The following is a 24192-nucleotide window of genomic DNA, read 5'->3' on the forward strand; positions in this document are numbered from 1 at the left end:
TGCTCAGCTGGATCCGCATTGTGGGTAAGCAGTGTTGAATGCACCCGCAGCTCGGTGTTTTTCCCCGGCGCAATACTGAGGGGACAAAACTTGCAAAAGCAATAGACGCCGTCTGAATCCACGGCCCAGTGAGAGTTGTCTTTGAATAACCGAAACAGATATGGAAGGCTGTGCATTTTGCGGCCTTCATGCACCGGAAATGACTGCGAAGCCGGAAACACGTCGGGGCCACCATTTTTTTGAGACTTCACTACTTCACGTATGTGCAAGTTTATTTGCACTGTGATTGAGGGGGCCAATTTGACTAGGTAAGGAAAGCGCACGCGCAGTGCCGCACACACTTACCGCCATCTTGAGGAGCACCATGAAGCGGCGGTGACACACGTCGCATTGATCCGTGTCGCGGTCGCGGAGCCACCGCTCGAGGCAACCCTTGTGCGCGAAGCCGCTGGGACCTCTGCAGGCACACGGCTCCAGCAGCGGATCGTCGGTGCAAGCTTCGCCGCGGAGGCAGATGCGGCACACGCGCTCAGCGTTGCTCTCGGGTGCCTCGGCGTACACCTGGAACAGCTGGTTAGCCATGTCCGTGCACACTTGAACCTACTGCGGGTCAGGAAGCTGCGCAGGCACCGTGCAGGTGTGAGATGCAATGTAACAGCTAACGTACCGGAGAAGCGAACAAAACTAGGGGAGCGCGAATAACGGTTTGTTGAAAACGCATAGAATAGTGCTTGCAGAGAATCGAATCGCATGCTTTTCGGCTGGTTTTCGAAGAATGAAAAAAAAATTCCTTTTTTCGCAATTGATATAAAACGATGTTCACGTTCTGGCATTCTTAATGCGAGCAAGTTTTTTTCTCATTACGTAGCTCGTTATGAAGCGTTGTTTAATAAAAGCACAAATGGAACCTTAGCGACCAACAAGCAGTTTCTGTGCATACACAGAACTCTTCAGAGAATACTGAAGATTGCTCCATAAACGGTGAAGTATGGCTGCCTAGGCGACGTAGCCTGTTGCACTACGTAAGTTCTAACGTTTTATGTCTACAGTATGTAAGTTCCCACGGCGATAAAATTATCCGCACTTTTACTCCGATTTAACCTTTATTTGGGCACAGTTGATGTTTTGCAATATTCGAAAACTTTTATAAAAACCTTCGCATTCATGAATGGTGACTATTTGACTCGAAGACCAAATCGAATAGGAAACTTTTCGGTTGGCTACACGAAAGTTTTCAATATTCGCACACCCATGAACAACACACCAGGCCCCTTATTCACAAAAAAATTCTTACGCTGGAATTGTTCGTAAGAGGAAATTGTTGCCGATCCTGATTCTCTACATATTATTAGTGAAGGTGACCGGCCAGGAGCTAAGAACACTTACGAATCAGTCATTATGAATTCGGTCCCAGTAATCTTTATCTTAGTTCTTAAATCTTAATCGGTGGACCTCACCTATTTACATTACCCTGAGAAGTAACCGCGTGATTTCCGCGCAAAATAATAATAATAATAAAGACTGCGACGGAAACATTACATAGTGCCCGTCCTAGATTTTTTGGGTTGTTCTCCCAAGCTTTCCGAGATTAACGCCATCGCACTCCTTTGCTGACGAATGAGTTCTTCAGAATTCCGAATGGTGGATGATCTTTGATGAAAGAAAAGAAAAATATTATCATTCAGCCGGCTGTAGCAAGATGCGAAGGCAGCCTATAGGTGTTTCTCACAAAGAAAAACAAGCTCCGCACTCGAACAAAAATTCGTTCTGATCCAGGAATCGAAATCTGGACCAACACCTCTCAGGGGCGACAGCTCTACATCTGAGCCAACTAGATGTTTCTCTCACCAGACGTTCCTGTAACAGTGCGTCCAGGAGTGCCTGGAACGAGGCAAAGATTGCTTCGCGTTCATAATGCCACGATCAAGCAAATGTTCCAGTATTAGGTAAGCGTCTGCTCCCTGACATTTCTTCACACCCATCAGCTGCATGCCCGTACCGCGTCGCGATGGCAACAGTACAGTACAAATCTCGGCCCGTATTCATGCACACACACACACACACACACACACACAAAAAAAAAAAAAAACGCTTACGCTGAAATTGTTCGCAAAAATCAAATTCTAGGCAATCCTCCTGCTGGAAATATTGGCTAACGCTGCGAGCCAAAGGCAAAGAGCACTCACTCACGAAAACCTGTGAGTTCACATCCTAGCGTCCTCAACGAAAGGATTCATAAAATGATGTTTAAACGTGTGCAGATAAGCACTTTCAAATAAGCCTGCTCCCATGCACTGGGGGCACGTTGAAGATCCTCTGGTGGCGAAAATAATTCCGGAGTCCCCCCACTACGGAGTGCCTCATAATCAAATCGTGGCTTTGGCTCGTAAGACCTCAGAATTCATTGATTCGTCCTGTGCTGCAATAATGAATCAATACGTAAAGTGTTTTTGTAAAATCAAGTAGAAGGTTACACTGCTTTCATTGCTTTTCACGGTATTTCGCGTCAGGCACGCTTTATTTAGTGGCTGGATAGGTGCTTTGGATGTATGGTAAATGTGAAATATTCGATCCTCTCATATTTGACGTTCTTGTAAAGAATAATCATGTGAAGTCAACATTTAATATATAAGACACAGCTCATTCACGAGGAATTTTTACTCGCTCGGCAACTGTATGGCTTTTCATCATTTTGAAGATGCAAGAAATGCAAGATTAATTTTGACCACCAGGGGATCGTTAACGCGCCCCTGACGCGTGGGACATGGGCGTTTTCGCATTTCGTCCCCATCGAAAGGCGGCCGCCATGACCAGGATTTGATTCCGCCACCTCGGGCTTGGCAGCGCAACACCATAGCCACTAAGCGACCGCGGCGGGTATTGTAAAGGTAGCTGACTGCGATGTTGCACGACGCAGACATAAATCGCAGTACTTACGAAGGAAGTTTATACCCTTGCAGAAAGAATTAATACATAGTCTGAGATAAACTGTAGGACACTAGGTGTGGCAACTACAGCGCATGCTTGCGAAACCGGAGAGGGAGAAGAGTGAAATGTTACATAAATCAAAGTAGATAGTGCATACCTGACACCTACAACTGGACAGGAGACTTCTTCTGTGGTCGTTTGGTTGGTTCCAAGTCAACTGGTGCGACCCACTGCGCGAAAGCGGTGAAGACCTGGTGGCATAGGATAAATGAAGAATACATATAAAAATAAAATTTGAGGGATATTAGAAGAATCAAAAGGAATATTAGGAAATATGGATATTAAGAGCCACGCAATTCGCATAAACATTAAGTAGGAATTCGCCTGCAGTAAACAGCGCGTCTTCCTCATCGTTGGCGAACCGCCAGCCGCCAACGATTCAGTTTTTATTGTCATTTACGAGCATTATTGTTGTTGCTTAACTGCAACAGACAATTTTCAATTTTAACTGAGGCATTTTCTTTGCATTCAACAAGCCCGTCTAGTATTAATTTGTATAATGACTAGGCATGATGCCCACGAAGCACTTGCCCACTCATCCTTCGAAGGAGTGAATGGATGTATGAGACAATATTTTTACGAGCCATGCTTTGAGTCAACAACAACAACATACGAGCCCAGGAGGACACATTGCCGCAGTGCACCTGTTTCTTTTTTTTGCATCCAGGGACCGCATAGCAACAAGCTCTTACGCTTAATGGTTGACATATTGACACATGTACCTGTTTTTCTTTTCCCGGTGACCGTATTTCACCGGCAACCAAATGTTAAAGGTTATCACTTAGCGCACGAAGCGCCTTTCTGCATCGCAAGTTTCTCGAATGTTATCGATGGTTCTATAAGTTGCCTAATGTTGTCGCCCAGCCATGCGTAATCAGATTTTGTGCTTGATGCGAATCATACATGGTCGTTTGGTTGGTTCCAAGTCAACTCGTGCAACCCACTGCGCGGAAGCGGTGAAGACCTGGTGGTATAGGATAAATGAAGAATACACATAAAAATAAAATTCCAGAGTGTACCATGTAGTGTACACTCTGGAAGTTTTGCTGAACCGTGTAGAAATAGCCGACACGTCTGACCAGCAGATCATATTATGACGATCGACAAGTCTGCTCGCCGCTATCGTTGTGCTGAGTGTTACTTGTTTTGCTGGGCAAAGATTCGCCCCATAAGCAGTTTTGTGACTGGCGTTAATTGTGCCACTGTGGTTGTTCACCGTCACTAAAACGTGACAATATTGTTTGCAAGGGCGGCAGGTCAACAGCAAAGTGCTCTTACGAACGAAAATATTTGTGAATTCGTACAATATCCCCGATGGCAGTTCATGACACCAGTTCGGAGATATGCGCCATCAAACTGGGCATAAAAATGCAGCGTTGTTCCACTTACCTTCCTTAACGAAGCTCTGTTTTATGCACTGCAGCACAAAAGTAACTGGAACGCACACGAAAATTATTACCTCTGAAAATTATATATTTTGGGAGTGAGTCGGAGTAAGTTCCGCTTATTGTCGCGACCTATGATTACGTCTTAAATATATTGTCCATCTTGCCTAAAAGAGCGAGAGTGAAAGAGAGAAAGAGCTTTAAATAAATTCTGGATTAATGTGCTCAAACCACCATCTGGCTATGAGGCACGTTGTATAGTGGTGTTGTTCATGCGAAACTGGGGTTATTCATGCGAAACCTGGGGTTATTCATGCGAAAGCATTATATGCTTCATTACGAGATAATACGTCATCGTCGACCGATAGTACCAGAAATGACCGATGCCGCTAAGATTAAAAACACGTCAAGAAATGTTGTGATTGACGTCAAATGTCTTAGTTATGTTCCTGTGGAAATAAAAGTTTTTCATTCATTCATTTCGTAAACAAAGGGCAGCGAAAAAGAGGAACACTATAGTGGGACATCCTCTGCAACGCTTTCTAGTGGGTCAAGCTCTCCAGCGCTGTTCTCGGAGAAAGCCGCTCGTGCTGAGAGTCCGTGCCCTGCGGACTGGATTCCAAGGGAAGGGAAGCGTAGCAGGGGGCGGCAGAAAGTTAGGTGGGCGGATGAGATTGAGAAGTTTGCAGGGACGACGTGGCCACAATTAGCACATGACCGGAGTAATTGGTGAAGAGGCCTTTGCCCTGCAGTGGGCGTAACCAGGCTGATGATATATATATATATATATATATATATATAAACCGGCAAGTGACAAGTCATTTTTTAACGACGGGCTGCCGCCCTTATCATTATCACAGATGACGACTCGCGCCAACGTACCGGGCTTTGTCGTGAAGCTGTGATGGTTCATACTTTAGAAATGGTTCCGCAACTTACGTCATCGGGGCAGATTTAAAAATGTAAATTCATGAGTCAGGCGGTGGTACCCAGGTGAAATGAGCTAAGTCTGATAAAGATGGACTTATACATTCACGTTCTTTTGAAAGTGATGATAACGCTGTAATGTAACACAAAACAGACCTTCGTACAGTGTTTCCCCCAATAGCTTAACGGCAGGCTGATAAGTCTTAATGTTATTAAACGTATAACTTTTCATCCGAGACACTCTCAGATGACTTTAATAAATACAATAAAGGCTTCTGTGATTTCCACCGTGACTTAGCGTAGGTAGCTTGGCGTACTTCATGTAATAATCTCAGTCCACCTACTCACATATACAGCATTACTCATCACATCTACCATGGCCTCGGCTACCTCCCTAGATGCAACTACCAACCTCTTCCTGTTGCTAAAGACTCCGTAGGCGTAAGGCCAGCCAAAATCGGATAGGAATGCGCGGTATGGAGCTAGTGTGGAATCTTGAGAACCTATGCAGAACCTATGTAGAACATATGCAGCACACTCAAGCCTGTCCGGAATCAGACGGCGAGATTAATTTAGTCTGCCGATGCATTCATCATCAGTGTTACTAAACAAAAAAGCATGCTGAGTTCCTATCCCTAAAAATTGCGTCGTGATGTCGCCTGACCTTGCATAAGTTTGAGTATTCTACGCTCCAATATTCCATCATCAATAGCTCGGCGCTTGTAGTCCCGTATGTGAGCCAAAAAGCAACATCGCCTTCAGAACGTATACTAAGCGTCAAAAGCTTACGGAGCGCGGAATCTGAAAAAAAAAAGAAGTTTATACTTCTACACTCTATGCACGCAGCGCGGTAATCGAATTTACAGCATGTACTGGTCTAAAGTAAACAGCAGTTTTGCATAGTTGTACCGGCTGCGGGCGTAGCTGCGTTGAAAGTGAACTTACTTACAGAACCTCGGTTGTGTAAACATTTGACCGCAACTGCGTCATTGAGCACCTGTATTTTCTTTATTCTGCACACCATCTTTTATATGAATGGCCTTCCAGCCAACGTCATGGAGTAATTACAGCTGGCTCAATTTAAGGACAGCCATCGCCAACATGATGTACTAAGTACAAGAACTCAGCTCTCCAGTATTACAACACTATTAGCACAAATGGGGCACAATGAATATATAAAAAACAAAGGATCATAACATTACCATAGAAATTTCACTCAACATTTACTCAACTCAATTTTAATCCCCTCTATAATGCTGTAAAGCCTTGAGGGTACAATAAATAAATAAATAAATAAATAAATAAATAAATAAATAAATAAATAAATAAATAAATAAATTGAAAGCCCCTCGCCTTCGCTCAGGGGGTCCGCGAGCCGCTACCAGCACGACAGAGGACCAGTGGCGCAAAGAACAAAAACCGCTTTAATTTACGATAATGTGAAACACTCAAACAATTACCGCAGCCTCGCGGCCAAAGAAGAAAAGAAGCAAACAGCAAAGAAGCAAAGCAGCAAAAAGCAGCAAAAGCAAAGAAGTAAGCAGCAAAAGAGCGAGGCAACAAAATATACAAGCCAAAGAGAGCGACGAAAGAACGGTCGTTACAAACCATCAACCAACACAATCTTTCGGTCGATAACACAATGCATAAAGCGCAGAAAGCAAGCAAGCACCGAACCAGGCGCGCAAACACAGTTCCAAAAGCGAACAACAAGAGCACTCTTTCCGCGGACACAATGCAAATACGCTTTCCCCCTGCTCTGCAGCACGCTCGGAAAGAAACCTAGACGGGCCACGCCCCACCAGCGCCTCCCCAGGCCCGCGCCCCGCAAAAAGCCACGAGTGCAGTCTCCGCTGCCTTCTTATCGGGCAGCCGCCTTCCCGGCAGTCCCCGCGCGAGTTCTTACGATACCGCGATCGATGCGCATGCTCCATGCGACGAGTGCCGTTGTGGCGCGCGTTTCAAAGGCTTCCCCCGTGCGCGCTGCAGAGAGGGCCAAGGGCCCGACAAAATAAATAAATAAATAAATAAATAAATAAATAAATAAATAAATAAATAAATAAATAAATAAATAAATAAATAAATAAATAAACTGTCAGGGCTACTCCGAGATTTAGCCTTCTCGTCTCGATGTACCTCCCTAAGTTTTCTGGGAATCTGAAAGGGCGGACTTCAAGGGCGAAATCGACGTGTCTTGAAGCACCATGTCAGAAGAAGGAATGTGTCGCATAGTGGGACCATATGAAAGGCTCGGCTGCTATTATGCTACTCAGGCATAACGAACGATGCTTCTAGATTTTATTTACAGCAGTGGAGAAAATGATGAATGGGGCTAATTGCGCGCTAGCGTGATCCTCAGAATACCGCTGTACCGATATTGGTCGTTGACAATTCTAAAAGGAGAACATTTCTAGCAAACCCTCACGATCTTTTCTCATGTTTCTTCGATTGTTGAAACACGCTAAACTTAAGGTAGAATAATATTCTCGCAAAAAAAAAAAAATTCTGGGGTATTACGTTTACGTGGGCGCGGCCAGCGGCTACAATGGCCTCCCGTTAGGAGGTCCTGACAGTAGCTCCGCAGGATTAAATAAAGTTCGTCGTCTGTCTGGGGTATTACGTGCCAAACCCACTTTCTGATTATGAGGCACGCCGTAGTGGGGGACTCCGGAAATTTGTACCACCTGGGGTTCTTTAACGTGTACCTAAATCTAAGCACACGGGTGTTTTCGCCCCCATCGAAATGCGGCCGCCGTGGCCGGGATTCGATCCCGCGACCTCGTGCTCAGCAGCCCAACACCATAGCCACTGAGCAACCACGGCGGGTGTATTCTCCCATAATTAAGGAAGTATTGCACCAGTAATTATATTACAATGATGGGATATGAGTCAGCAATAGAGTGAATAAAGAACTGAACAGAAGAATACTATGGCATCTGCGGTGATTGTAGCCGAGGAGAAGGTCTTATTGCATAACTTTGTGGGCATAACAAAAGAAGGGTCTGCGGTTGAAATCGTTCTTGGTTTTTACACGACAGGCTACATGAACACGTCCCTGTGCCTTTTCGCATAATTTCCAATACTCCTCTGCATGTGTCGTGATAAAGATATATGAAGACCTTTAGTGTTTCTGAAACATAGTGAGGCTATATGGGAATAGTTCAAATGATAAGGCACCTGCACTGCGTATTGAGGATAGAAATTTTAGGCTTCGAGGTACCAGTTCGTACTAAGCAAGCAAACTTGTGCAATAGTTCGGGCAGCCTTCATTTGGGCGCAAGATAAGGCACGCAAAAATCCTTTTTTGATATAATGCAAATGTTCTCTTTCAAATAGCTTCAACTATATTGCTTTGTGCAAATACTACGTCTGCGGCTGCTTTCGATTTTATTTCTTTTGCGTCTTTGAACCACGCACACTGGACGCTAATTTATTGTTTTTTAGTACGTTTCGAGCAGCACAGGACTCGCCAAACACTCCTTTCCCATGCCAAAAGGCAGAAGTATTCCTCAATAATGTCGTCATAAATGTTCACCTTTGGATAGAAATGAACTTTCAAAATACGTTTTCTGGATCTATTCTCTAAAATATGTTATACCTAAAGTGCAAATGAAGTTCGGAAGCACGTCCGCATCGTCACCAAACCAACCAACTACATCTTGTACAAAAAAAGTTGGTACAGATATAAAGAAACAAAACGAGAACCGTAACTAAGCGACGTGCATTTCGTAATATGCCATCTGGTTGAAAACGGCTACACTAAGCAACGACAAAGGGAGAAGAAATAAGCAAGCTACATACGGTTTCGCACCTGCTAACGAGCGCTCGTAGTATCAATGATTTTCATCTGCCGTCAACCAGAGCCCTCGGATATCGCTTCAGTGCGCTGTTGCAGGCAAAAGCCAAGTTTGTACATCCACCACAATAAATTCTGCGCCCTTGTTATGAAAACTGAGATTTTGGAACGACCTTCTTGCCATTTCCAGAGCTGCTGTTGCGATCAGCGGTAACCTAATTCATAGAACTTGATAAATCCCCGGTAATATACCAATCGATGCAATAGTTTCATCGCAAATTGCTTTTTACTGCCAAGAAGGCCTCCAAAATTTGAACATTTCCATACACTCCCATACTTCAAACTTCGCCCGTAATTTGGAACGGGCTTTAGGCCGTAAGTAATATTACTGCTTGCTTGAGATGTCTGCCTAGTTGTGTAGAGCTGACTTCCTGGGCAATTTTTTGAAAGATGGCTTCTATGATTAGTTATTCGCGAAAAATGGTACTCTCCAATAGAAAACGCGCACGTTTGCAGGGACAGTCGCTAGAGGCGCTGTTCGAAAAATACACCTAAAACCCCTTAAACTTCGTAAAGTAGTGCCACGCTTTGAAGAATGCCGCCTCCTCCTCGCGCGCTCTGGCCGAGGCCGACGCCGCGTCGCTATTGGCCTAATAGCATCACGTGGGCCCTTGCGCCGTGCATCAGCGCCATTTTTGCTCCAGAAGTGTCTACGGAGTGGCAAGGAGCGCATGTTGGCGCCGTTGCTACGTTCGAGCAGTGTAGGCGGCGCCACGGCCGAGGACGTAATGTGAAAGAGAGGAGGAACGAGGAGGAGAGTGTCGCTACTTTACGAAGTTTAACACACCTGCTATGAGTAACTACTTAAGAGGGAAAAATGAAATCAGGAAAAAAAAAACAATTTGCGATAACTCAAAGGGAAGCTCATTACTTTTCGAAGTGAGATCAGGATGCCTTAGAACACGCACTTATAGAGTGACATATAAGAAGGGAGAAGAAGCATGTGCTTGCTGCGGTAAAGCTAGGGAAACGATGGAGCATGTTTTATTAGAATTTGAAGACATCTGCTCAGCAGCTGATTTAGGCATCTCTGGCCTCCTTGAAGCCCATGGGCTCAGCGAGAGCAGGGGGAAAGTAAACACGTCCACAGTGGGAGATTATTAAGAGGTGATAGGAAGATTGGCTGAAGTAAGGAGACGACAAAAAACGGAGACATACAGAAACAAAGTTCACAATAGGGGTCAAGAAATTATCTTATAATTCCCCGTGGGGCTCTTTTTCTTTTTTCCAGTTTTAACATAGGTGAGCCATTAGGCAGAATAATAGCAAGAACTTCGTGGCGCAACCCACCGCCCTCTTCCAAAGGGGACGCTCATGACATCCATCCATCCTAATTCCTGGTCATGACCCAACGAGAAAACCTGTGCATCCGTCAGTCCGACCGTCAGGTTAGAAGAATCGGTATAAATTCGAAATGAAATGAAATTCGGTTGTCAATGAGCTGTCCATGAGTTCAATAGAATGATAAGGAGTGATGAGGGGGCTAGATGGGTCTTATCACGGTTGATAATGGCTCGACGTGGATGTATAAGGTGCGAAAGAGTTATAGAGGCTTATAATGACCGGATCAAGACTGCTAAGGTAAATAAATAGCGATAAGGGGTAATTAGGGTCGTATCAACTCCAATAAAGCTGATAAGGACCGAGAGGAGTCGGATAGGTTGATAAGCACAAATAAGGTCAGATAAAGATAGGATCAATTGCAATAATGTTGTTAATGACTGATAAGTGTTGAGAAGGCTCGGATCGTGTTCGATAAGGTTGGTAACAACCGATAAGGCTTGATAAGGGTCGGATCTAGTCCGATAAGGCTGATAACAACCGATAAGGGTTGATTAGGGTTTATATGGTCGGATAAAGTTTCATACCATTGATAATGACGCCGGGCTGCGTGGAGATGAGCAAGTGGCGCAATGCTTACGCATACTTAGACAACTCCCGGAGGGGTTTCTGCGTGATTTTTTATTGGAATAGCTCGCCGACAAAGGGGAGGTAGCTGAGGAAGTTCTTATGTGGCCCGTAGCGACGGCGGGCATCGCGTGGCAGGCAAGTCTTGAGGCAGTGGGCCGAGCCCCTTCCTTGAGGGCAAGTATAGTGCAGCGAGCACTTCCACACGAACAGATCCTTGTGGCACGAGCCCTGTGTGTGCTTCGGCGGGCAACCTGCGCCATAGGGATCAATAAGACGCCCGTAGTCAGGCACGCGACACTGCACTCTAAGCGCGGTAACGTTTCATAAACATGCACCTTTATTATAGATAGCTTTTAACGTGCGCAGTTGCGTACGCAACGTGCAATGGGGCTGTGTGTGGAAGTATGTTCAGTTTAGTGGCTCTCTCCATATGCGTCGGAACGTCGTCAGCTCTCAAAAAATTCTTGTGCTGATTTAGTGTGTTTCTATGCGCCGTCTCGCGCAGCTCTGTTAGATGTTTGAAAGAATTGCAGAGTCACCGGCACGTCTCGCATCACCAACCCTACCACCCGTCATTTTGCAATTTCTCTGACATTTTCACTGGGAGCAGGGCGCCCGAAAAACCCGCACACAAGCAAGAAATCCGTGGCAACGGACGGAACGCGTGACGTTGCGGTTGCGTTCCACTCATGCGCATAGTGCACAGGCAACTGTCTTACGTACGCAAGGCTGTTGCGTGCGCTAAGTTAGAACTGTCCCATAATTTGTCCCAAAGATGAGAACGAAAGTGTCCGTATTGAATTCCGTGGACAAACCGCGGCCACAGTCAGCGATGTGAGCATGCCATCAGGGGTTTCCCTTTAATTCCACGCATTTCAGCCGGTGTCGTGCGGCCGCAGTTCTCAAATGATGTCCGCTCTTGCATGGTTTCGGTTGGAACGGATGTTTACACTATTCATGAACAACAAATAGCCTTAGGTAAATCAATATATCTAGTTAAGATGACGCCTGAACTTCAAGGGGGCGTCACCAGTAGTTTTTGTTTCTAGCCCCCGCACCTCAAGTTACTGCTTTACCAAACCTCCTCATAAATTATGACTGACTCATTTGGTTACACCGAAGCTTAATCCACCAAAATTATCTCACTTAACTGACTCTCTTCAGTGTCCCCTAAATTAACGAAATGGTGCGCTTCTTATCGTGAAGAACTGGACACTGGTAAAAGGGAGGGATGGATGCTTCAGCCCAGAATCCCCTCACCGGTGTGCTCCAGAATGCATTGTCGTTCGCAGCGAAGGTCGCTCCCGTCGCACTGCTGATTCGGCATGCACTTCTTCCATGGGCCGTAGATGACGCTGCACTTTCCCCAGAAGCACCCTGCACGATAATTATGTGCTGTAATCTCAGCAAACTTTGAGGAACCAATATACTACATTACGAGGATGGTGTCCGTGTCTGCGCGCGCGTGTGTTAATGTTATTACGATATGCTCAAGCGATGCTCAAGAAATGAGCCGCCGCGAGAACGACGACGAAGTTGGTCGGCGCGCTTGGCGCGAGCGAGTGTCAGCCTGGCTGCCTGGCTCCAGTGTAAATAGCCTGTAAATAGCCTCTTCTGTCTGTGTCTTTCCACACGCAACATTCTGGTGGAGGTGAGCGATCCCCGTCCTCACCACGGAACTCAGAAGTGGTCGGCACACCGAGCTTGTCACCATGCCTCCCGGTGACGCGCCCACCTCTGCAACGGCTTCGGCATGTCCCACTGCTCCAATCGTCACGGTCGCCCCACATCGCGACCCAGGTGTGTTCTCTGGCCTGGAGGGCCAGGATGTTGACGACTGGATCAAACTCTATGAACACGCCAGTGCTAATAACAGGTGGGACCCAACGATTATGCTCGCCAATGTAATCTTTTATCTCGGCGGCACCCCACGCGTGTGGCACCAAACGCCTGACGACGAGATAACCAGTTGGGACAATTTCAAAGAGAAGCTACGGGAACTGTTCGGCGACCCCATTGGGCGCAAGGCTGCTGCGAGAAAGGCTCTTGCGTCTCGTGTACAGTCATCTACGGTGAAAAGGTGAAATATTCTTGTACTTGGTCTGGTTTTGTGTAAGGCTGTCTGTCATGAAATGCGGCAGGGTTTTATATACGCATGTTTCTTCAATAAAAGTTTCACTTCCGAGTCAGTGCCGGGCTTGTTTTTTTTGCCTCCCTTTCTTTCGGTCCGTGCCTTAGCGATCGTCTTCGAAGATGACTGTGATATGTCACATTTTCATATGTGCGTCGGACCCAACCTTCGCGACTACGCTTTTGTCAACTGGTACGTATTTTTGTAGGCCCAATTCTAGCATTCTCATGGTTAACGAAATTCCTCTACATCGCTTTTGAAAAACTACGTTTCCAGCGTATTTTTAGCATAAGTGGAGGCGAAGTGTGACGACTAATGTGGCAGTCTATGTATGCTCAATCCGCACAGCGGGATTGTGCCTCACAAAAACCTACGTTTGAGTTTCTTGCCCAATGCACCTACTCGCTCATGAAAAATGCGAATCGCCGCAGGGTTGTTGCTCACCTATTCTCCTGTCTTTTGGTCCAGGATTCTTGTCAATATGCAAAATGGAACTGCTTCTTCTGCATTTATCTTTTTTTTTCCTGTCATGCCTTGATAGTTAGATGTAAGAATCCCGATAAAATCTTAGAAATGCGTTTAGATGAGGAAGAAAACATCACATGAAAAAGAAAACTGGACAGGGTTGCTCAGAGATCCGCTTTTCTTGTTGTACGTGGTAATGTCCGCCCAGGACGCGGGTCTCCAACAGGAGCGCTGTATAGCAGCTACGCCTAAACAAAAAGCAAAAATCATGAGCCATTCCACTCTGTGAAGGTGTATGACGAGCGAAGCTGTGTAGCACACGATAAGGAGTTGACACAGCATTTTTAACAAAAGTATAAACACGTTTATTGTCTTGATCGGCGGTCATCGTGACGAAAGGCAGGCACACACATTTATTTTTAAACATTCGGGCTCATTCGTGTTATACATTGGCTATACATATTCGTGATATACATTCGTGTTTTCATTTCGCGTTATATCGAGGCAAGGAATTTGAGACCGAAATCACCGCACTGAAGGGACGGGCAGTATGGGAACGCTGGCATGATGAGTGGCAACGAAGCCAGTTGAGGAAGACGACGACGAACGCGCGAGCAGAGGCACGAGTATTTGGTGATGATGATAGTTTTTGCTCGCACACTTAAAGATTTCACGGAACCCTAGCCATCAACAGCTTTCTGTAATATGTGTTGAACTATAATATGAATTATGAATGTTCTCGTGCCCAACAAACCACCTAGGGGATAAAATAAGTGCATATTACTTTATGGGTGTCACAGTAAAACCTTTACGCCATCGCGTAAGTCGCTTATGACGAGAAGGCTGTATTTTAGGCACTAACAATATGAGCGTTGGGCGCCTAAAACAATCACTTAATTGAAGCCTCAATTAGGCACCATAGATGCCGAAACAGGCACTACAAAATGCTCACAAACAACGACCTCTTATGTACTGAAAATGTGTAGCCAATTTTTATGGATAAAAATGGACGTGTAGTGTTCGTTATTGAGGTCAGAAAGGCAACAAACATTGTGCAAGCCATTGCTGCGCAGGGCTTCGCTGGGCAGACGAGAGGCCACTTTTTTGTCAATCCGAATACTGCAGCCAACAGGCTTATTACAATTATTCAGCCGCAATGAGGAGGTAGAGTGCAATTAATAGTGAAAATTTTCTGCTTACAGTGACACATCAAATAGAGCAACAACGAAAAGCAAAATGCGCAAAAAAGGCTGATATACAGTTAATGGGGGAAGCTAGAATCCATGCCTAATAGGTTGAAGTCATCAAATGTTGTAGTAAAAAGAGTTGAAGGACGTTTGTTTGAAAATCTTTCTAAAACGTAGTAAGAAAAGTAACACATGGCTCCAATTTCTAGGTTTGGGAAACGAAGAATGTGCCTTTTCTCATTCAGAATAAGCTTGTAGGCCCGAAAGTTAGAACGACCGTTCAACATCGACAGAAATAAATGGAATGCTTTTGTATTCCCATGTGTTTGACGGCTTCACTCAATCTGCGACTCCAGAGCGTTTGCATGTACGAATCTCCGCATTTTCACGAGGGTTGCAATGTGGGCTTGTTCGTAATGCATCATGAATAGGTTTACGGTAGTGCGAATCAAAGAGAGGACAAAAGAAGACACATCGGCCCACACACGCAGCGCTAACTTCCAACAATGCTTACTATCGAAAACCAGGACACTTGCCTATAATTCTGTCTTCACTCATTGACAACAAGAGTGCCGCACATACATTTCAAACTGAACTGTCAAGATGACGGCACTAGCGCTGCCGCTGTTGTGCCGGTATCACAAGCGGCGGGCATCGGGTGGCGAGTCGGAGCCATTTGTTCGAAGACAATGATTGAAATTGGGCACGCCGACCTTTAAGATTAATTTGCGCCAAAGGTACACTACGCGAAGTACCGCCGTTTGGAGCACGTGATCAAGGTGCCGCGGAGAATTTACGATGCAAATTTCGTTCAGATCGCACATAGAAATAAATCAGTGGAGTTGCTCTGTAAGCCGCGCTTCAGCTCAGTGCGCAAGCGATAGGGCTTCGCCATGACAAGGTAACCATCACTTTCATGCTCAGAATACTATGGAAGCTAGTAATACTACGTATACTAGTAGCAGCCACGACGAAAATCAGTATGACATGCAGTGAAATTATGGGCTTTATCGTTCGAGGGCAATACACGGGTTGTGTCTTATACTGTCGGGGGTACCGGGATAATTTCGACTGTATGGGGTCATTTAACGTGCAGGGTAAATGTGTTTTTTTTTACACTCCGCCATTCTACTGAACGCTACTACGCAAGATCATGTCGCAAATGATAGCAATAAGAACTAATTAACAGAAATTCTTTTCACTCAGCTTTACTCTTAGGCCATTATGACTAGTCATGCCGCTGTTTTTGGTGATCTGTATCCTAATGCCATGAAGTTCCCTACCTTTGTTTTGAAATATGAACCTGTGATCGATTGTTTGTTTTATATTTTTTATCAACAACGAAATGAATGTCGTCGCTTGGCAAAGAAGGAAAGCGTCCACCGGTCTACGAAATGAAGCCGCGAAGTCAGTTTCGACTAGGATGGAACTGCCGTCATTCCTAGAAAATGTGCTTGAATTAAAGTACAGCACACTGCCCTATGTCGTTCTCTGTATGGGAAGCACATAATTAGTTTTAAATATGACAAAAGTTTAACGTTTCTTCTGCATTATACTGAAGAAGAAGACGGCGCTATGGATGACGTTCAACGCACAAGTTGATGCTGACTTGAAGAAGAAGCTGGGGATCTTAGCCTGGTTGATTACCTCGGTTGTTAGTGCAGATGTTGGGTGATAATAATGGTTCGCACATATATGTAATGCGTCTAAAGTTAAAGTGCCAGTAGTTTTAACAAAACGTGGCGCTTACAACGCAAATGCTGCCTGTCCAGCTGGTCTGTATTCCTTGGTGAACCCAACTCTTTTGCGAACAAATACTGTCAACGAACACATACTTAAAGGGTAGCTGAACACTTTATAAAAAAAAGTGAACTTTCAGCGAATTATTACAATTTTTCACTCCCTGAATACAAAAATCATTGTTTAACAGGCCAGAAACTACCGCTACTCACTTTATTTAGCAAAAACAAGCCGCAGCGTCTGTGGGAGGCGCCTCGCGTCTCTTGACGGGCTCTGCTGGCGAAGACGATCGTGACGTCATCTTAGGTATCGACGGGGTGTGTGATTCGAATAGAGCACTCACGTGAAACCTGTATTGACGTCATCCTCGCGCCCCGTCCGTTGCCGCTGCGCTTGGCGCGCGAAGGGGGGAGGAGCTTCACTGAAAATTTAAACGCCGATTGCAGCGCTGCTACGTGTACAATCGAGGAAATAACTTCAGGAGTTGAATTATACTGTGGCAGCCTTCGAAACCACGGTAACTCTTCCAGTTCTAAAAACTCTTCAGCTTCCCTTTAACAAGCCTATCTTTTACCTTTTTATTTTCGTGATTGTGACATGCGTTAGTGTCAGAAAAGTGAAAACAATCGTCATGGAAGACAGCTCCCGTTTGTTTTGCTTCTAATAGAGCGCTTGTTATTTCTTCCATTTTCCTCTTTCCTCAAGTTATTATTTCTAAATTTCAATTAATACGATAGGAAATTTGCCATGTGCTTTCCTTCAGTTTCATTGTCTGTCGCTTTTATCGGGTTGGGCTTAAAGAAAAATTTAACCGGTTCACCCACTTCTATTTTATCGCTCTTTTTACGGGACATTCGTGATGAAATTTGTCAGTCACAATCACAAAAAGACGAACCCACCACGGTATTTAGCTGATGGCGTATAGCGCATGAATCTAGACATCTGTTGCTGCTGCTAGCTGCGCTTCGGTAAAATTGCGTTGAGCTCCTGGCCCGGGCTGTCGAAAACAAGAGTGATAAAAAAAAAACTTTTTCATCCACAATGAAAAACGCACACGAAGGGTGCGTCTTTGTGTAGAGACTCCCGTTTCTGAATGTGAAGTACTAGTCCAAAATTTGATGAGATAATGTATCCAAGTGGTCTAGAAGAATAAACCTGAACAGAGCTGTCTTCAGATATAATTGTCTTCAAATTTCTAAAGTAAACCTACACCAATCACGAAAATAAAAAGCTATTTATGTTTGTGTTTTTTTCTTCTTACAGCTTGTTCACTAGAATGTTGTCACGCAAAGTGTATAAACCACGAGCGCCAGCAGCGTTCGCGTTGTTAGCACGTAATATATAATAAACTACTCATGTATTAAGTTTGAGGTTCTATATACTGAAGAAACGATAGTCTGGGAGCTTTATACGTCTATGAATGCCAGATATATAACTTAAATGAAGTGCTGTGGGTGACCATGTGCTCGTGTTCATGCATGATGCACAATATTGGCGTAAACACGCCGTATGCACCCAACGCCGCCACACCTCTTTTCTCGCAGACTCCAATTCGCACTCCTTCCATACGCAAGCATTGAATTATAGATGTGGCATTTATTTATTGGCACGCGTCTGTCTTTAAATGCAACAGCATTTACTTGCTATGCCCAATCGTTTCCTGGAATCTGGTCATACGTATATGGTCTCTCGGCTGTGGCACTACGCTTATCGGAAGCGATGACGGTCATGATTATCCAAGACGGCGCACCAGTTTTGTTAGGAGTGTCATGAGACGATCACGTGCCGTAATCACACGAGATATATAAACCTTGCAGGCCAGTTTTCGCGGTAGTTTTAAGTGGACTTTCGTATATCTAAACGCGGAAACAACTGGAACCTTCGTTTCCTGGAGGCAAAATTATGTTGTGTGTCACCTTTATAGGACGAAAGTTGAAGAGTAAGGGCAGTGCCGTAATTGTCTCTCGGTGGGAGGGGATGTCAATGGCACTGCACGGCTGAGCGGTGAGAGGAATATGAGAAGAGGAGGAAAGAGGCCTCCACAGACGATTGGCAAGGCCGACCACCCGAAGAAGAAGGCCAAGAGATTGGATTCGGTCATTTAACATGTAATACCAATCACAGCTACCGGCAGTGCACTTGATAACTCATTCGCGAGAGGCGTTCAACATTTCAAATTCGCAAGGTGTCTGTCATACTTTATAATGCGCCATCTGGTATTCGCATTCATAGGCAGTGAATAATTTATGGAGCACCCGAATTCCGCAAAAAAAAAATGTCGCGAAATATTGTCGCAACAGGGGCCACAACAATGAGCACGTACAAAGTTCCATGCTATTTGGGGCACCAAGAGTCAAACGCTGTCATATTAAGATATATATGCTGGTCTCTGCACGAATATTGTAGTACAGTGGCACGAACCTTTAGAACCGTCCAAGTAGGCCAGATAGCAATGGTGCTTTCATTTTTACTTCATAGCGCCAAGAAACACAGGCGTCGAAAGAAAAATTCACCGACTCACGAATTACTGTCTTGTTTCCGGTCTCAATGCCGGCAGCAGAGGCGACCAACATGATGGCTACCAGCAGCGATGTCTGGCTCATCATCGCTACAGTTCAGTCACGCTCAAGTCAACTCCGAACAGTTTCTTGAACTCTCGACGCGGTAGCTTCCGAGGGTAAGTGTAGCGTGCGACACCGCGACAACTCTACCTCTATGGAGATGGAGATAGCCATGTAGATCCAGCGTTCTGAGCACACAGCTGTAGGGAAGGCACTGCTCACAAAATGAAAATGCTGGTTGCATTCTCGGACAAACCTTCGTGTTGTAGCAGATCTTTGCGCCATCTACGCATGAAAAGACACACCACAACTTCTCTTTGAGACATTAACATTTGAGGCAGTCGCTGGTTTACTTTTCTGCTTCATGTGTCTCGCCAGTAGCTCACCTAACGATCTCAGGGCCAATCAGACTGCCGACTTCTGACAGTCGGAGTGTGGAGAGCATCGCAACTTGGAATAGAATTCAGAATATCTGTGCAGACCCAGAGTCAGCCGTCTTCGCAGTCATCTTCAATTTCCGGCCTTCAAACGGGAGGAGGTAAGGAGGGGAGGAGGAGCGAAGGAGTGCCTTTTGAAGGCGTGCGCCTTGATTCACGGCGTTGCCGCGCCGTCTGTCCCTCGAGGCGAATCCCCGTATTTGCATACGACCGCTTGATTTGTGAACGGTTCGCCTTCTTCTGACTCCTATGGATAGTGAACGCAGAGCCAAAACTTCGCAAGCGTGCATGCGTTATGGTCCTCGGTGGCCTTAGCATTCAGCTAGTCACGAAGGTAACAGATCACGTGTGCCGCAGACGACAACGTCCCTTCTGAACCGCAGGCTGTCGTAGTATACCGCTTCCGCAGCCGCGTATGGCATGAGCAGCAAAAGAAGCAATGGTACTGGCCGACCAGGTAAGATATGCGAAACGACTTGTTTTAATGTAAACGCGAATCATAACTTGTGTTGCCCCAATAGGTCGTGGGGCGACAATCGGTCGACAAGAGAACGTCATTTGACAGCTTGTCACTACACAACCCCTGAAAAGCCTCGAAGAGACAAAAAAAGAACTATGTGAATCAAGATGTTTTGAATTTTGCCTTTGTATGACCACTAGGAAGGAGGCAAACAGGTTCATATATATAAAGCTGTCGCCGCCAAACTCGGGGATGAATGGTGTCGGCAGAAAGGACGCCCTTACGAAAGCCTGACCACCTGTCGTCAGCTTGAATGCTGCTTAGGATATTTGTTGTTAGAGGATATAGTCGATCTCACTGGCGCCATTGTGCTTGAGTGACGTTAGCAAAACACGCGGGCACGCCGCACGCACGTATACCTTCAAAGAAAGTTTTCTTCGTGGCTCATATTTTCATGAGTTGTCGTGAGGGGCACGCTGTGCTCAAGTGGGAAGAACCCTCAGGAAGGTAATGCAGGGACCCCAGCTGATGGCAAAGAAGCTGTTAATATCGACTGAGAAAGAGAGAAAACACTTGCGTAAATCGTTGGCGCCCGCAGTACACGGCCTTAGCAGCATACTTCTTGAAGACTTTGCCCCAGCACGCTATCGTGTCACGATCACTTTTTCTACGGGCACACGAAGATTCAAGATCCACTAATACTTCCTTCAACGTCAAAGCTAGAGTTTCCAGAAAAAAGGAAACTCCAGGAATGGCTCATGGCTCCTGGTTCAGTTTCTTCAACATCAGTAGGCTGCCTGTTGTGCCCATGCTGAAGCGCCCGCGCGAAAATTCTTGTACAATACTAAAGACTGCCCGCTCCAGGAGCTTCGCCATCTTCCGCACAGCTTTGCGTTGGACAAGTTGGTAAACAGCTGTGTGTTGGGCATGTTGGTAAAGGAACTCAGAAAAAACATTTTAGCCAAAGCACACAAAGAGAAGATGGAGATGCAGAGACTGCGTTGCGCTGTCTTCAACCGTTCACTCGATGGTAATATTATCTGCTCGCATTAAATTGCTTTATAAGTTCGCCATGTTGCGCGTATTGTTACGCATTGACTCACAATAATGAACTGAAGAACTCTAACCGTAGCTTATGCAGTTTTTATATGTCATAAACATTGCAGCTACCACCAATTCTCTCTAGATCTGGCCCAACACTGATGTGCCGGCTGTGGGTAGGAGTAGCATTCGCAGAGTGGTGCATCTATCGCAGCGGAAAGGCTGACTCGCCTATTAGCGCTCATGCATATGTGAAGAGGCCATCGATGGCCTCCTCTGCCCCGTTCCCTCACCAACAAACAACGTCAGACTCACCGGCGTGCCTTGAGCTGACTAGACGATCGATCTTTTACCAAAGCTACAGTATTCGAAGCCTCGCTTCACCGCGCATTGCACACGAGCACTTCTCTTACTGAAGGCAACTTACTTGAGTGCCTGACTCTACATATGCTCTTTCTCGTTTAGTACATGTTGTTAGCCTGAAGTCGTGTTTCTTTCTCTCCCTTCCACTTCCTCTCTCCTCCCCACACGTAGGGTACCAAACTTGACAAAAGGCAGTTAATATGCAAGCATTTAGATCTCTCTCCCTTGTTTGTTTGTTTGTTTGTTTGCTTGCTTGCTTGCTTGCTTGTTCGCCCTCTACTGATGGCTCATATCCACTATGGGGGAGTGGTCAAGACTCGGATCGGGAGAAAAGAAGGAATTTGATTTTGTACAGGATAAAACGTATCTCTAGTCCGCAATGTTCTTGTGGCCATCCAGACGAAGATGTGCATCATCTTCTTCTCGAATGCACGAAATACGATACACAAAGAACGGTACTGCAAGCTAATTTGTTTATATTAGACCGAAGACCATTCACTCTTAAAAAGATACTTGGCCCATGGCCAACTGCGGGCCTTCAAAAAAGAGCACTTCTTGCTCTGAAAAAGTTTTTAGAGGAGACCAACATTTTGGGAAAATATTAAGTATCAGATGATCCGAATACGTTAATGAGTTACATAAACGTTGTTCGTGGTTCATAATTGGATTATGGAGTGATCGCGTCTTTTACGCAACATGTATAATTGTGTTCTTTACATGCAGTGTATTACATGTATTGTGTGTTTTGGCTGTTCAAAACATCTGACTTTATATATACGCACGTGGACTGAACTAGTGCACAGAACTTTACGACTCATGTACTGCTGGACTGTATATTTTTTATTGATCCGGTGTTCTACTGAGTGTTACATATTGTGTCGCTATTCTTCCTTTGTACGCAAATTTGTTTCGTTTGCCAAGTGACAAGGAGTAGCCGGTGCCACCATAAAGGCGCCAACATCTCCTAATATTCACTTCAATAAAAAAAAGGCATTTGATACTAACTAGGAAAGAACTGAAACATTTGGGGATGCAAAGCGTACAACCTCGTATTCGTTTGCTACAGTGTAATGACGTGGCCTGACGTGGGCTCCGAAATATACGCAGGGACACTAGCACTCTTCGAGACTGTGATGTGCACAGAACTCCACAGAACATTCCAGGCTAGAATTGCCTACGTTATTGACAGTATTTCCATACATGAAAGAAGTAAAAGTTGCGCGATAGCTCAGTGGTTAGCGTGTTTGGTTCCCAGAAGCATATTGCGGCAGGGCCATCAGTTCGATCACCAATGACGGTGGAGGACGGTGTTGATCTTGATCGCGAAATATTGAAATTAGAACAAGAAGGCGGCTCGAGAGTGATTGCATGTGGAAAAGAGGTGCAGAGTAAGTACACTTTCTAACCTCTTAGCTCCTGTCGTAGTTAACATTTTTATCGGAGTAGTAATTTGCCACTTTCTAGCACAAGCCCGTCACATTTAATAGCGCGATATTTATGCGAACAAAAAAAAAAGAACAATATTTCACTGCTGCAAATCATTTGCACTGATATTTACCTCACCAATAGCGGTTTCTCGATTTCCCACCAACCTAACTAGACGACGCAAAGGAAGAAAAGTATGATTGGCCCAACGTATTATGATTTGTTTTGTGCAGAAACTTTTTTGTTACGTAGGTTGTCCGAGTGTTGATTTCGTATTTTATATGCCACGAAAGAAGCGCTGTTGCAAGAGCGACATGGCTAGAGCGAGACCAGAGGAGGTATTCTGTAAGAGTCCTCCTAGTGAACACGTCCATTTCGCCTGCTGTTGAAGTTCTGATTGGCTGGGCTGGGCTGCGCGTCAGCAGCAACCAGGCGCCACAGCCAATGAGCACTTCAATAGCAGGCGAACTGGACATGTCCACGAGGTGGACTCTTACAGAATACCTCCCTAGGACAGACGAGGCGAATCGGTGGCGCGTGGTTCCTTTGAGGGGTAGTTAGTGCATCCCTGCCCTTTTACTGACTAGGGTGTACAATTCTTACACCGCCTTAACGCAGCTTAGCAGAATGCTACACATTACGTTATACGAAAGTCGCCGAAACCTACTGGCCGTAAGAGCGTCATATTTTGTGAAAATGTGCGGAATATCTTCCGTTACCTGCCCATCAGCAAAATAGATCAAAATGTCGGCGGCCGAAGAACGCTGACAAAATGGAGGCCACACTCGACAAGGACAACTGATCTGATTGCGGCGAAAATGTAGCAATGCCAAGCCAAATGCTTGAAATATTCAAAGCAGGCAAGGTACGATAGTTTGCCTACATCAGTAAAGTAATGCCTTGGAAACATGCCCATCACTAGCTAAGGCATGACCTGAATCGCAATCCTCACTTTATACGAGCACCGAAAGGCGGACATTGCGCATGCCAGTCTCGGAGGCTGCACTATAATTCGTGCATTCCCGCGAGAGTCCGCTAGAAGGCCACTAGGGCTAGTGTCCCTGCATTCGCATTGATGTTTTTTTTTTTAATCTGATAGCGAGCACGGGACCTTTGCATCAATGGTAAACAACCGACGGTCTACGACCAACCACTGCCCATAAAAACGGCCGATAAATCCAGAGAAGACCAGTCGCTTTAAAAATGTGACACCCTTACCATATGAGCCGCAGTGTCAGGAGTTACAGCATAGGAGAACAACAACATAAGAAACACTTCTTCGCAAATGCACTGTCGACATGCCTATACGAAATGT

General features: G+C 45.4%; 1 protein-coding gene across 1 annotated transcript; it reads right to left on the bottom strand.

Annotated features, from left to right (window-relative positions):
• Positions 1-11097: 11097 nt before the first annotated feature.
• On the bottom strand, positions 11098-19662 carry LOC126524066 (uncharacterized). The gene is made up of 3 exons (XM_050172434.3): positions 19112-19662; positions 12328-12444; positions 11098-11318 (listed from the first exon to the last, which is right to left on the bottom strand). The coding sequence occupies exons 1-3, from the start codon at positions 19194-19196 to the stop codon at positions 11119-11121; spliced, it is 402 nt and encodes a 133-aa protein (XP_050028391.1). The 5' UTR covers positions 19197-19662; the 3' UTR covers positions 11098-11118.
• Positions 19663-24192: the final 4530 nt, after the last annotated feature.

This window comes from Dermacentor andersoni, chromosome 3 (assembly GCF_023375885.2).
Source record: "Dermacentor andersoni chromosome 3, qqDerAnde1_hic_scaffold, whole genome shotgun sequence".
NCBI classification, from domain to species: domain Eukaryota; kingdom Metazoa; phylum Arthropoda; class Arachnida; order Ixodida; family Ixodidae; genus Dermacentor; species Dermacentor andersoni.